This window comes from Bufo gargarizans, chromosome 6 (genome assembly GCF_014858855.1).
Source record: "Bufo gargarizans isolate SCDJY-AF-19 chromosome 6, ASM1485885v1, whole genome shotgun sequence".
NCBI lineage: Eukaryota > Metazoa > Chordata > Amphibia > Anura > Bufonidae > Bufo > Bufo gargarizans.
The window spans coordinates 343,837,028-343,850,822 of NC_058085.1; the positions used below are offsets into that span (position 1 = coordinate 343,837,028).

Here is a 13,795-nt window from a genome sequence, read left to right on the forward strand (position 1 = left end):
AGAGCAATTCCCTGAAAAAAAAATATTTACACTCCCTTGGACTTATGTTTAGGGTCCATTCACACGTCCGTAGAATGAGTCTGCACCCAATCCGCAATTATCCAGAAGGGATGTAGACCCATTCATTCTCTATGGGGCAGGAATGGATGCGACCAGCACACAGTCTAATTTTATACCATCCTATCTTTCACCGCAACTTCTGGATGGCGGATTCAGGTGAAGTAAATGGGTCGGCACCACGATGCGGAGTACATACAGCCAGTGCCCGTGTTGTGAGGACCTGCTGTTTGTGGTCTGCAACACTGCGGCCCCGTGGTCGTGTGAATGGAGCCTAAGGGTATGGCCACATGTGGCATAGATGCTGTGGATTTTCCAACAGTGGAACTATGTGAGAAATCTCACATAGTTACAGTAAGCAGCAAAGCAGATGACATCTAGATCACATGCTGAAAGTTTTCTGCACAGTGAAATCCACACATTGCTTGGCCGGCAGTGCGGATTTAAAAATCACAGCATGTCAATGTCAAAATCGGCTTGTACCTCGTATGGATTTTGCCATGGATTGTCGCTGTGCATCCAAATCCATCACTAAATAGACCATGTGTGGCCGCACCCAGCCACACAGTAAAATACAGATGAAGCATATGGTTTCAGGTGCTTCACCTGCACTTGCTGCGCAACCAACTTCTAAATGGCATGGGATTAAAAGATGAACACCTTTGCTGCTCAGGAGTCCGGCAAAGATGAATATTAAGTGACGGCCCTTGTGGGAGTTAAAAAAAAGCAGCCATACTGATAGTCACCCAGCGATGTAACAAAAACAAAAAACGCTTGCTTGGCTGTTCTCAGAACCCCAAAGAAATGAATGGAGCATGCTGAGAGTCGTAGTTTCATCACAGCTGGAGTGCCAGAGGCTTGCCATCACTAAATTCTAAGACACTTTACAATTTTAAGAGGCGAGACGGGTGTGTAAAGAAACAATTGTATTTTACCTCATAGAAAAATTCTTCTTCTGCATTGGCAAACATCATTTCTTCCTTCCCTTGAGTTCCGACGCCTCCCGATTTCTTTGCCGCTTCCTTGAAGGTCTTACTTATGAAGAGATAGTAATAACATTTCCCGCAGGGCTTGTTGGTTCGTTGTGCCTCAGCCAGTTCTTTCCTGTTTGAAGAGGTCAAGTGGGAACAATTAGGACGCACGGATCTGTGAACGCGGCAGAAGAACAATAATAATATTTCACAAGACGACAAATTATATTGAAGGAGAAGTAGCCACAAAAAAAACGGAACGCTGGATGGTAGAGCATCGATAGGACATTTCATGCTCATCATGAACTGACTGAACTAATACAAGTTTTAGGACGAGATGCCGCACCTTCCCCACTCAGCCAAAATCAATGGAGCCCAATTGTCGCTACTCAGCCAAGCTCATTGAGGGAGGCGAACGGGACGGAGGCTTTTTCACAGTGACTGCTCCGAGGAAAGCAAATTGACTGCCAGAGAAATCACCAATGTCCATTTGCTCTGTAAATACTTGCAGCCAAGCTACAGAAACACTGTGCTGGTTTAAAGTGATGCCGGGGCAGATTTACTAATCGTATAGATCAGGCATGCTCAACCTGCGGCCCTCCAGCTGTTTTAAAACTACAACTCCCACCATGCCCTACTGTTGTTTTGCACCAGCTGGAAGGCCGCAAGTTGGTGTAAGCTTAGACCGGTGGTCTAGACCTGCACCAGGCTCAGGCTGGAGGATAAGTCTGGCACACGGACACTTTTCTCTAGTTTACGGTGCACATTGGGCCCTGCCTCTGTTCCCCTCGCCAGGCTACGCTCAGAGGATTTACTAGATTGGGCCAGATTTGGGCCCAGTTAAGGCTACTTTCACACTAGCGTTCGATCGGATCCGTTCTGAACGGATCCGTCTGCATTATATTGTCAAAAAAAAGCTAAGTGTGAAATTAGCCTGAGCGGATCCGTCCAGACTTTTACATTGAAAGTCAATGGGGGACGGATCCGCTTGAAGATTGAGCCATATTGTGGCATCTTCAAACGGATCCGTCCCCATTGACTTACATTGTAAGTCTGGACGGATCCGCACGCCTCCGCACGGCCAGGCGGACACCCGAACGCTGCAAGCAGCGTTCAGGTGTCGCCTGCTGAGCGGAACGGAGGCTGAACGCCGCCAGACTGATGCATTCTGAGCGGATCCGCGTCCATTCAGACTGCATCAGGGCTGGACGGAAGCGTTCGGGTCCGCTCGTGAGCCCCTTCAAACGGAGCTCACGAGCGGACAGCCGAACGCTAGTGTGAAACTAGCCTTACAACAGTGTCTAGATGCGCTGGAACGTGCAACAAGTGGCTTTTCTGCACTTTGCAGAGATTTTCACATCAGTCCCTGTTCCTAGAAAACCAATTAACCTACAAGCAGGTTTAGAGTATGAGGGAACCATACAAACTCCATGCAGATGTGGTCTTGTGTTGGACTCAAAGCCAGGTCCCCAGTGCTAACCAGTCACCACCCTGCCCATCTCCTGGTACACGCTGACAGCCTTCCCAGTTGGCAACCATTTGCTCTCTAGCTGTTCTTAAACCACAACTCCCAGTGGAATGCCTAGCAGTGGCCTACAATCTGTGGCTCTGCAGCCTCTGCCGATATACAAATCCCAGCATGTCCAGCAATGGCTTCAGCATGTGGCTCTCAAGTTTCTGCGAGACTCCAATTTCCAACATGTCCTAACAGCTTGAATAGCAGATCTGTAACCTGTGGCACTGGAGCCTCTGCGAATCTATTACTCCCAGCATGGCAGCAGAGCTCTGGCATTCATGGATTTTAAGCCGCTGTGTAACTATGTTTTAGGGGGCATTCACTCGACCGTAACCGCTTTGCAGTCTGCAAAATATGGATGCGGTCCGTGTGAATCCCGCACTTTGCTCGGGCTCCATTGCAATAATACCTTTTGTCTGCAAAATGGAGATTAGGACGTGTCTATCTTTTTTGCGGGGCCGCGGTATGGACATACGGATGTGGCCAGCACACTGTGTCCTGTCTGCATTTTTGCAGACCCTTTGAAATAAATGGGCCCGCGTGTGGTCTGCGAAAAAATGTGGATCGGATGCGGACCAAAAACATGGTTGTGAATGGGGCCTTAGCTTGTGCACCTTCAGTTGTTCTGAGCTCCAAATCCATGCATAGCCCTAGTGTTAAAGGATTTGTGTCACTTCAGCAAATGGCATTTGTCAGGTAGAGAAAAAGTTATTACAAGGCACTTACTAATGTATTGTTATTGTACATATTGCCTCCTTTGCTGGCTGGATTCATTTTTCCACTACATTATACACTGCTCGTTTCCATGGTTACGATCACTCTGCAATCCAGCAGCAGTGGTCGTGCCTGCACACTATAGGAAAAAGCACCGGCCTATGTGCGCTTCCACGGTCTCCGCCACCAGAGAAGCCGATGCTTTTTCCTATAGTGTGCAAGCACGACCACCACTGATGGATTGCAGGGGTGTGTAACCATGGAAATGAGCAGTGTATAATGTGGTGGAAAAATGCATACAGCCAGCAAAGGAGAATCACAATACATTAGTAAGTGCCTTGTATTAGCTTTCTCTACATGTTAAATGCCACTTGTTGAAGTGAAACAACAATGATACAGTTCTCGCCACTAGAGGGAGCTCAGGAGCTGTGTATAACAGTATGCAGCAAGCTCCCCCTGGTGGTGGCTGCAGACATTCAGATTTTTACCTTGTAACTATATGTCTACACTGAGGACTTACACCTATTTAGATAAAAGAAAATGCATTTTTTTTTTTTATTCCACAAAACTGTATCGATATTAAAGTGGTTGCCCCATGAAAAAGACTCATCTCCTATCTGGGACATTTAAGCAAGAGGAAAGAATGGAAGACATAAAAGTGCAACATATCTCTGACAGCTTCTTATTAAATTACAGGCTGCAAGCCAAGTGATTCCAGCATGATCCGCTTCTACTCTACAGAAGCACTTAGTGCGGTCACTGGGACTATGACCCCCAGCAATTCTAGTTCATCTGTGCAGAAGATTAATAAGACTCACTGCAGCGAAGCGATCCTGTAATTTCCTGACCCCCCCCAGAGTGACCCCTCTACTGCAAGACCTGCAATTAGCAATTTAAACTACAACCATCTCATATAAATCACAGGCTCCCCTAGAGTAGATAACACAGACCAAGCGCTCTACGCCATCTGTACACTCAATGCATCATCTTAAAGGGACACCTAACAAAGAGTCCGGGGTCAGCCGTATAATAGAGGCTGCTGCGTCCCACCACAGGTAAATGCTTTTTTTTTTCTGAACACATAAATTTCCCTTAAGGAGGCTGTAGCAAATCAGAGAGGACGGCCTGCGTCTCTGCAACAGAAACGGTGGCACGCTTGTCCATAGGTGAAGTCTGGCATCTTCTATCTCATAGCTCCCCCTTCCTTAGATCATATTTTATCTCATATACAAATAAAATCTATTTAAAGAAAGCGTTCTGTACCCTAGGAGATCAGTCAGCTCCGTCCTCTCTATCCATTGCCTGGCTTAAAGAGGACCTTTCACTACTCTACAAACGAAAAACTAACTATACCTGTGGGCAGAGCGGCGCCCAGGGGTCCCCCTGCACTTACTAGTAAGTCTGGGCGCCGCTCCGTTCGCCCGGTATAGGCTCGCCGGGTATAGCCAGGCTATGAGCTGTGCGCTGCGATTGGCCAGCAGTGCAGCAAGGGACACGCCTCCTACAAGAAAACAGTCAGAGGGAGCGCAGACACCGGAGCCTATACCGGGCGAACGGAGCGGCGCCCAGACTTACTAGTAAGTGCAGGGGGACCCCTGGGCGCCGCTCTGCCCACAGGTATAGTTAGTTTTTCGTTTGTAGAGTAGTGAAAGGTCCTCTTTAAGGCCTCATGCACACGACCGTTGTTGTGTTCCGTTCCGCAAAATGGGGTTCTTTGATCAGTTTCCGTCTTTTTTTTCGTGTGTCTTCCTTGATTTTTGGAGGACCACCAGACAAAGGAAAGTAAAAAAAAAGTCTAACAGGTTTGCCATGCAAATGATAGGAAAAAAACTGACGTGGACGACAATCTTGTGTGCCTCCGCGTTTTTTAGGGGTCCCATTGACTTGAATGGGTCCGCAAAAATAATAGGACAGGTTATATTTTTTTGACGGACTGGAACCACGGACGCGGATGGCAAACGGTGCGTTAGCAGAGTTTTCAACGGACCCATTGAAAGTCAAAGGGTCCGCAGAAAATCACGAAAAAACGGCACAACGGACACGGAATAAAACAACGGTCGTGTGCATGAGGCCTAAGACAACCGGCAGCAGCAGGACACAAAGATTGTTAAAAGGGTTTTCTGGGAGTACAGTATTGATGGTCTATCTTCAGGATAGGTCATCAGTACCTGATAGGGGGTGGGTTCCATCACCCCTGCCGATCAGCGGTGGTCACTTCACAACTAAGCACAGTGCCATATGTTGTATAGTGGTTGTGCTGGGTATTGCAGCCCAAGCCCATTAACTTGAACGGGACTGAGCTGCATATAGACCATGTGACCAATGAACGTGAAGTCACTGGGCCAGGGAGAGGCCGCAGCACTCATCGGAGCACCGCGGCCTCTTCAAACAGCCAGCAGTTGGCCCCCTACTTCTCTGAGAAAAGGTCATCACTATTTTACTCCCGGAAAATCCCCTTTAAGCCCCAGCCCCCTTGCTTAGCCTTGCCCTCTCCAGCCGAGATGAAACCCCTGTGATATCTGCAGTATTTTCTGCCCGATTCCGACAGTGGAGGTTAGGTTTATCCCCTGTTGTTAAGGCTCTGATTGCAGTCACATTCAGAGCTGTATTCAGAATTCTGCTGAGAAATCAGATACTGTAAGACAAGTCAACAGACAAGACCGGCCTTTTATTCACGCAAACTTTCTGACTGGAAAACGTGCTCCATGCATCTGAATGTAATGGTTTCTGCAGCACATACATGGAACTCTACAAGCCCTCTTTAGATTAATGAAATTTCTGCAAAAAATAACCTGCCATGTGTGAACATAGCCCCATCCCTGATAACCCAGAATATTTGATAATCAGGCATTGATCTGGTCTGAAAGATGGTGGCTGCCAACCATGCAAGTGTTTCAGTCACAGCCAGTAAAGGTTGTGAAAAAGTGTCTCCAAAAAATAAAATATCAAAAGGGATTGTCCGGGCTTTTAATATCGATTACCTATCTTCAGGATAGGTCATCGATATCAGACCTGCGGGGGTCCGACACCCGTTCAGCAGTATGAAGGGAAGGCGTACGCAGTGCACACGTGCCGTCTCTCTTCCTGCTCGCTGCTGCTTTGCCACAGCGGCCAACCCCTTTAAGGTTGATAAAGTGTAAAAATAAAATTGTCAAAAGTTTAAATAAAAATGTAAATCAAGTGAAAAATAATGAAAAAAAATAAATGTGAAAAACAATTATTCGAAAATCAATGTAACAACTGAAAATAATCACGTAAAACTAAAATGTATAAAATATCTGCATGTATATATTGTGCAGCGGGTCAATAAAATAAAAATGAATTACTACTGTTCCTTCTGAATCACGCACAAAACACATCTTGTCGCCACTTATCACATCAACTTCATTGTGGCACCGACAGAAATTCAGTGCAGACATTTACATTTAAATAACATCTTTGATGCCAACTGAGGGGAAAAATGGAAGACAAAAAAAAATGTTAAATGTTCAAAGGAGAGGAGAAAATGAGACGTACTGCAGCTGCTGGTACATGGGCAGAGCGATCTGCGCGGGGACGTTAATGAAGCGCTCGCTCAGGAGCAGCCCCACCGGCTTGCTGTTGTCATTTAATATCTTATCTAACTGTTCGACGACGCTCTGGTCGCAGCTCTTTTCGCAACGGCTCAAAAGCAATTCTCCAATTTGCTCCGCACACGGGGTATCCTAAAAACAAACAAAAAATAATAATATTTTTTTTCCCCCCGCACAGTATTCGTTAGATTGGGGCTCAGATGCAATCTAGCCCATGCCAGGAGAGCAGCGATTTTATCTTTACCTCTTATATAAAAGTTTATCACATGACGGCACAGATATGATATAACCTTCACTCACATCCAGAGCGGCATTCATAGTTCTGTTGGATCTTACTTCAATTCAGTCACAACTGTTCAGGCTGAGATTACGTAATACAGTGCATTGCAATGGTGCTTTCAACACTACTGAACACAACACCCTAGTGCGCACCGCAGCTGCTGCCAAACCCCGTCATACACACCACAGCTGCTGCCGAACATTGACATAGGCACCACAGCTGCTGCAGAACCTCGTCATATGCACCGCAGCCAAACCCCGTCATACGCACCGCAGCTGCTGCCGCACATTGACATAGGCACCACAGCTGCCGCAGAACCTAGTCATATGCACCGCAACTGCTGCAGAGCCTCGTCATTGGCATCACAGCTGCTGCAGACCTCCTTTATGAAAAAGAGGAGAATGTTTTAGTGTTGAATTTCTCCCTTTACACTTCAAAATGAGGTTCTGCAGCAGATCAAATGTGTCTAGTAAGCATTTATGACTAATTTAGCCTCTACTGTAAAGTTTTTAAGAATATCAGAATTCACCTTTGAGGCAGCAAGGAAAGTAAAAGGGCTTTCACACAAGCCAAGAACCAAGTGCACTTCTCAGAGAGGAGCGTGTGTGTGTGTGTGAATGCTCTTTCCTGATAATCACCCGATGCCCACATCTTTCATGCGGCACATATCATCATTAGCTGGCAGCGGATGGTCCCATGTAAATAGCAATCTGCTGCCCAGAGACAATGAATCTCCATGGGGACGAGCGATCACAATAGTAATTGCTCATCTCCATTCAGAGGGGATGCTTGCTGCATGTAAATACAGCTCTCGCCTCTGCTTAATGATAGGCAATTAGCGGGAACAAACCATTCAATCCTGATAATTGCCTGTCAATCAAGCCGTGTATAAGGACCTTATCAGATATAAATGAGAAACTACAGAAGCAGAAAATAGAAACAGACATATGAGATGGATATAAATGGGACAGATATTTATAACTCATTTATATCTGAGATTAGACAGACAGATAAAGTATAGACTACTGTTACCTTTAGTCAGTTATTACTGCAGGTAAGTGACGGTCGGCAGCCACTATTAAAAAACTATTAACATTAGAGCTGAAACGTTGCAACCACATCGGTGAATACAAGATTATTATTATTTTTTTGGAGAGCACTGACTATTTTAGTATTTTTCTATATGATTGAGTTCTTGAGTCAAGCTCCCTGGGGCTTACACCTCTTATTTTTGTTGTTTTATCCTTAGGCTGCGATAAATAAATAGACAGACAAATAGATAGATAACCTTTCGCTCTGTTAAGTTCAGAAGGCTAATGAAGCCGAAAACGTGGTCCTCCTCCCCCTCATCTTCATCACACTCTTCCGAAGCTTCAGATTGCTTTAAAACAAAAAACAAACAAAAAAAACCCTGAGACTCAAGATTGATTCCAAGGAGACACGTTCATCCCTTCCACACTTATCTACTGCACGTAACATGAGGAATAGGGATGAGTGAATCAATTCCAATGAATCAATTTTTCTCATTAGCAGGATCTCTCCAGGAGTGGGGGGCTGTCCCCAAAAGCCCACCTGCCTGTTGACTGACGGGGACAGACGTCTCACCCGGTAGTGGAGCAAGGCCCAGATTGTAGCTGCGGGGCGAGATGTCAGCCCCTGTCAATCATACGGCAGGTGGGCGCTTCTTCAAATCTGGGGGCAGCCCCTCACAGGCGAAGGACTCCTGCTAATAAAACTAAATCGATTCGCTCATCCCTAATAGGGAAAAATGTTTGTAAATACTTTATTCTGCGTTATTTTTCTTACGCATTATCTTCTTCTCCATTCAGATCTAAAGCTAAATTCATGAAATCTGTTTGTTTTTCTCACCAGAGAACATAAGACAATTCCACGGTTACAGCCAACATGTCCGACAGCTGTTTCCAAAAGCAACAAGTAAAATTTGGAAAGCAGCATTTTATAACAATGGAAAAAAACAAGAATGGAAAATCTGTACAAAATACAGCATCCAGGAGGAGTCTGCAAGCAATCCTCCAGGCACCCCCGCCAATCAGCTGTTCACCACCGCAGAGGCGATCGGGTGCAATTACAGCTCCGCCTTCCCATTCACTTAAATGAGATGGAGTGGAGCTACAACTGCTCCTTACCGTTCTAAGTGCACGGCCTGGAGGAGCTGCAATTACGCCGGATCACCGATGCGATGCAGGTAAACAGTGAAGAGAACAGCTGATCAGCAGAGGTGCCAGAAGTCTGATCCCAACCGATCTGATATTGATGACCAAGCTGCAATACCAAGCACAGCCACTATCCAATGTACGGCGCTGTCCTCGGTACGCCGTGAGGGCGGCTGCAGCCTCCTCAAACAGCTGATCGTGGTGGGGAATGGGCGTCTGAACAGGAGTGGAGTGAAGGAGGTGGAACATCACTGTGCCTCCCCACTGTGAGTGGCTGCTGTCACGGTCTCCTGGTTGGATGCTACGTAGCTGTGTGCATGGCTTAATGCAGTTGGGGGTTCACAGTGAAGCGCCACTTGCAGGAGCAGAATAAATGTTCGGTCACACTACTCGTGAGGGTAAAATCTCTGCAACAAGTCTGCTTGTCCTGCTCTCTCCAGTCCCCATCTAGTGCCCTCAGCAGTTGCTCATGGTCCAACTCCCTTTAAACAAAAAAATAAAATAAATGCAGGTTACCTTAATGACGCTGCCAATGTGGTTCTGCTGAATCAGGAGATCTGCCAACTCCTTGGTGTTCACATGGGCTTTCAGGAACAGCTAGAACATTAGATGGAAGATTGCATATGGTTATTATAGGACATATCTAATAGTTTATTCCTTCACATTCATTCTCCTATGGGCGTTCGTCATACAGGGCAGAGGCTAGAATTTATGGGCATCTCTTCTCTTAGGTCACCCACCAAGGATTGTTGTGGCCCTTCAGCTTCACTCAGATCTCCATGCTGTATCTGACAAGGTTTGCTTAGACATTAATACACCCATATTGTGACGATCACGGTGGGTACGGCCCTATAGAGGGTCCTTTTTTTTTTTTTCAGGTAGTCCATTTCCTTCTCTACTCTAAAAGCACAGATGCTCTTTAAAACAGAACAAACCCATCTCAAGGGCTTTTTTGTATGGGATATATAGGGATTAGTGTTCTCATCTGTCAGGAAGTCCTGTTCCTTTGTGGGGTTTCCAAAAGGCTGGGGCAGCAGAGACTGTAAATAGGCCTAAGTGCTCTACTACTATTAAAGGCTCACCAGGGACCAGCCAACTTAGGCTTCCGATCCTCAATAGCTCGGTCAACATGGATTGTGAGAATCCATCATTTATACAACTACCCCCAGCATACAAAGCCAGGGAAGAGCAAGCGAAGCGAGAACACAATACTCAATGGTCGGTGCATTGTACCCGAGGAAGCACAAGAGAAAAGTATTACCTATATATTTTTCTTACCTAAACCGGATAAAATTCTCTTAAAAATCATTTTTTTATTTCCGATCGTAGACTTTTTATTTTATTTTACATTGTACTGCCGATTATAGGGACAGCCACATTGCCTGAGCTGCTAACTTTTAGAGCTTTACAGCAGCCACATGGATATAAGAACCTCTAGTCTGGAGATGACTCGCTGACTTCATAGGAGTGTGTTGTGGGCATGCTCTGCGACCTGTGCAGAGGTCACTGTGCAGGGAGGGGGAGGATTGAGCAGTGACGGTCAATGATTTTGAATGGTTTATCATGCGTTATCTAGATATAGGTCTGCCTGTGATGAGGTGTCTCGGTCTAATCTAGAGCTGCAAGCAAGAAGTCTTGGGTGTCAGGTTCTCCCTCTACCAAATAAGCCTGTAAATGGGGAATCGATTGGGTCCGGAGCATTAGGCCTGTCCTCTACTTGCTTAATTACAAAATTTTGGTCCCTTACTGCTAATATGGTTGCTGTAGGGAAAGATAGGTTTGGTCACCATCAGATGTGTAACATCAAATGGGTGCTCACAAATGTAAATTCATAGAGGAGCAGGCACCATGCACCCAAAATGGGGATTGTCCAAGGGCAAGGTCATACAGGTAACCACCTCAAGGAACATACAACTATTGGTAAAATGTATGAAAAGATCTGGTACCACCATTTGCGGTCAGAAAAAGCACTCCTAATGAATAAAGTCCATATATATTTTAGTTTCCAAGGGTCATAAAAAGTTATTCTCAACCTTGACGAAGGGCAGAGTCGATGGCCATGAGGGTTGAGAAGAAAGTCTCCTTTCCGGAGATCATTGACCTTTATGGGGCTCAGGCTTGCAGGGAAGTAAAGCAGGAGGTTGCACTTGGAAGCAACTCAAGATGTCTGGTGCTGTGTTTGCCCAAGACATCTCTTCTCTATACAAATAATTGGATTTCTTGAGAGCATTTCTTGATAATCAGCATCTCGCCATGCTCCAAAGATAAGGCACTAACATGAGAGGAACCGTTTGGCATCCTATATTTTGGATAACTTTTTATTATAACAATTTGCCAAATGTTGAAGTACTGACTTCAGTGGTCTCAAATAACACAATATCATTGCCATCGCAGTAAGGATCTGTGGAAGCTTGGCAGACTGAGGCTACTTTCACACTTGCGTTAGGAGCGGATCCGTCTGGTGTCTGCACAGACGGATCCGCTCCTATAATGCAAACGCTTGCATCCGTTCAGAACGGATCCGTTTGCATAACTGTTTATTTCAGATCTGATTTTTCACTTCGGAAAACTCAGATCCGACAGTATATTCTAAACACAGAAGCGTTCCCATGGTGATGGGGACGCTTCATGTTAGAATATACTGAGAACTGTGTACACGACTGCCCCCTGTTGCCTGGCAGATGCTGCCAGGCAGCAGGGGGCAGACCCCCCCCCCCCCCCCCTCCTGTATTTAACTTATTGGTGGCCAGTGCGGCCCCCCCTCCCTCCCCAGTATTAAATATGACCAGTGCGGCCTCCCCCTCCCTCCCTCCCTCCCCAGTATTAAATATGACCAGTGCGGCCCCCTCCCTCTATATTTATTGGTGGCCGGGCCAGTGCGGATTCCAAGTATTGTGAGCAGTGCGGCCTCCCCTCTCCCCTCCTAATTAAAATCCCCCCCCCCCCCCATCATTGGTGGCAGCGGAGAGTACCGATCGGAGTCCCAGTTTAAATCGCTGGGGCTCCGATCGGTTACCATGGCAACCAAGACGCTATTGCAGTCTTGGCTGCCATGGTTACTTGGCAATAAATACAAGCATTATACTTACCTGAAGAGCTGCGCTGTCTGACCGGCCGGGAGCTCCTCCTACTGGTAAGTGAAAGGTCTGTGCGGCGCATTGCCTATAGCACAGACCTGTCACTTACCAGTAGGAGGAGCTCCCGGCCGGTCAGACATCGCAGCTCTTCAGGTAAGTATAATGCTTGTATTTATTGCTAAGTAACCATGGCAGCCAAGACTGCAATAGCGTCTTGGTTGCCATGGTAACCGATCGGAGCCCCAGCGATTTAAACTGGGACTCCGATCGGTACTCTCCGCTGCCACCAATGATGGGGGGGGGGGGGGGGGGGGGGGTGATTTTAATTAGGGGGGGAGAGGGGAGGCCGCACTGCTCACAATACTTGGAATCCGCACTGGCCCGGCCACCAATAAATATAGAGGGAGGGGGCCGCACTGGTAATATTTAATACTGGGGAGGGAGGGAGGGGGAGGCCGCACTGGTCATATTTAATACTGGGGAGGGAGGGAGGGGGAGGCCGCCGCACTGGTAATATTTAATACTGGGGAGGGAGGGGGAGGCCACACTGGTCATATTTAATACTGGGGAGGGAGGCCGCCGCACTGGTAATATTTAATACTGGGGACAGTGGGGAGGGAGGGGGGCCCGCACTGGCCACCAATAAGTTAATTACAGGAGGAGGGGGGGGGGGGGGGGGGGGGGGGGGTCTGCCCCCTGCTGCCTGGCAGCATCCGCCAGGCAGCAGGGGGCAGTCATGTACACAGTTCTCAGTATATTCTAACATGAAGCGTCCCCATCACCATGGGAACGCCTCTGTGTTAGAATATACTGTCGGATCTGAGGTTTACGATGTAACTCAAATCCGATGGTATATTCTAACATAGGCGTTCCCATGGTGATGGGGACGCTTCAAGTTAAAATATACCATCGGATCGGAGAAAACTCCGATCTGATGGGGACTCCTGACTTTGCATTGAAAGTCAATGGGGGACGGATCCGTTTGAAATTGCACCATATTGTGTCAACGTCAAACGGATCCGTCCCCATTGACTTGCATTGTAAGTCTGGACGGATCCGTTTGGCTCCGCACGGCCAGGCGGACACGAAAACGCTGCAAGCAGCGTTCAGGTGTCCGCCTGCTGAGCGGAGCGGAGGCCAAACGGTGCCAAACTGATGCATTCTGAGCGGATCCGCGTCCACTCAGAATGCATTGGGGCTGTACGGATCCGTTCGGGGCCGCTTGTGAGAGCCTTCAAACGGAACTCACAAGCGGAGCCCCGAACGCTAGTGTGAAAGTAGCCTGAAAGGTATCATGAAACTTGAATGCTTACTTGACCTATTCCACAGGGAAGCATTAATACCAGAAATGGTGATCAAGCACCACCTAAGCCATACACCAGGCATACTACTGATGACACCGTTGTTGCATACAATCATAATTGACACAGTGAC

General features: G+C 47.0%; 1 protein-coding gene across 1 annotated transcript in view; it reads right to left on the reverse strand.

Annotated features, from left to right (window-relative positions):
• The window catches only part of LOC122940565 (BRCA2 and CDKN1A interacting protein), a 47,395-nt gene that overhangs the window by 1,549 nt on the left and 32,051 nt on the right, over positions 1-13,795 (reverse strand). The window contains exons 3-6 of the mRNA XM_044297170.1: positions 9,801-9,881; positions 8,399-8,491; positions 6,775-6,962; positions 993-1,161 (exon numbers count right to left, since the gene is read on the reverse strand). Coding sequence (XP_044153105.1) covers positions 993-1,161; positions 6,775-6,962; positions 8,399-8,491; positions 9,801-9,881 — 531 coding nt within the window. The remainder of the gene's footprint in view (positions 1-992; positions 1,162-6,774; positions 6,963-8,398; positions 8,492-9,800; positions 9,882-13,795) is intronic.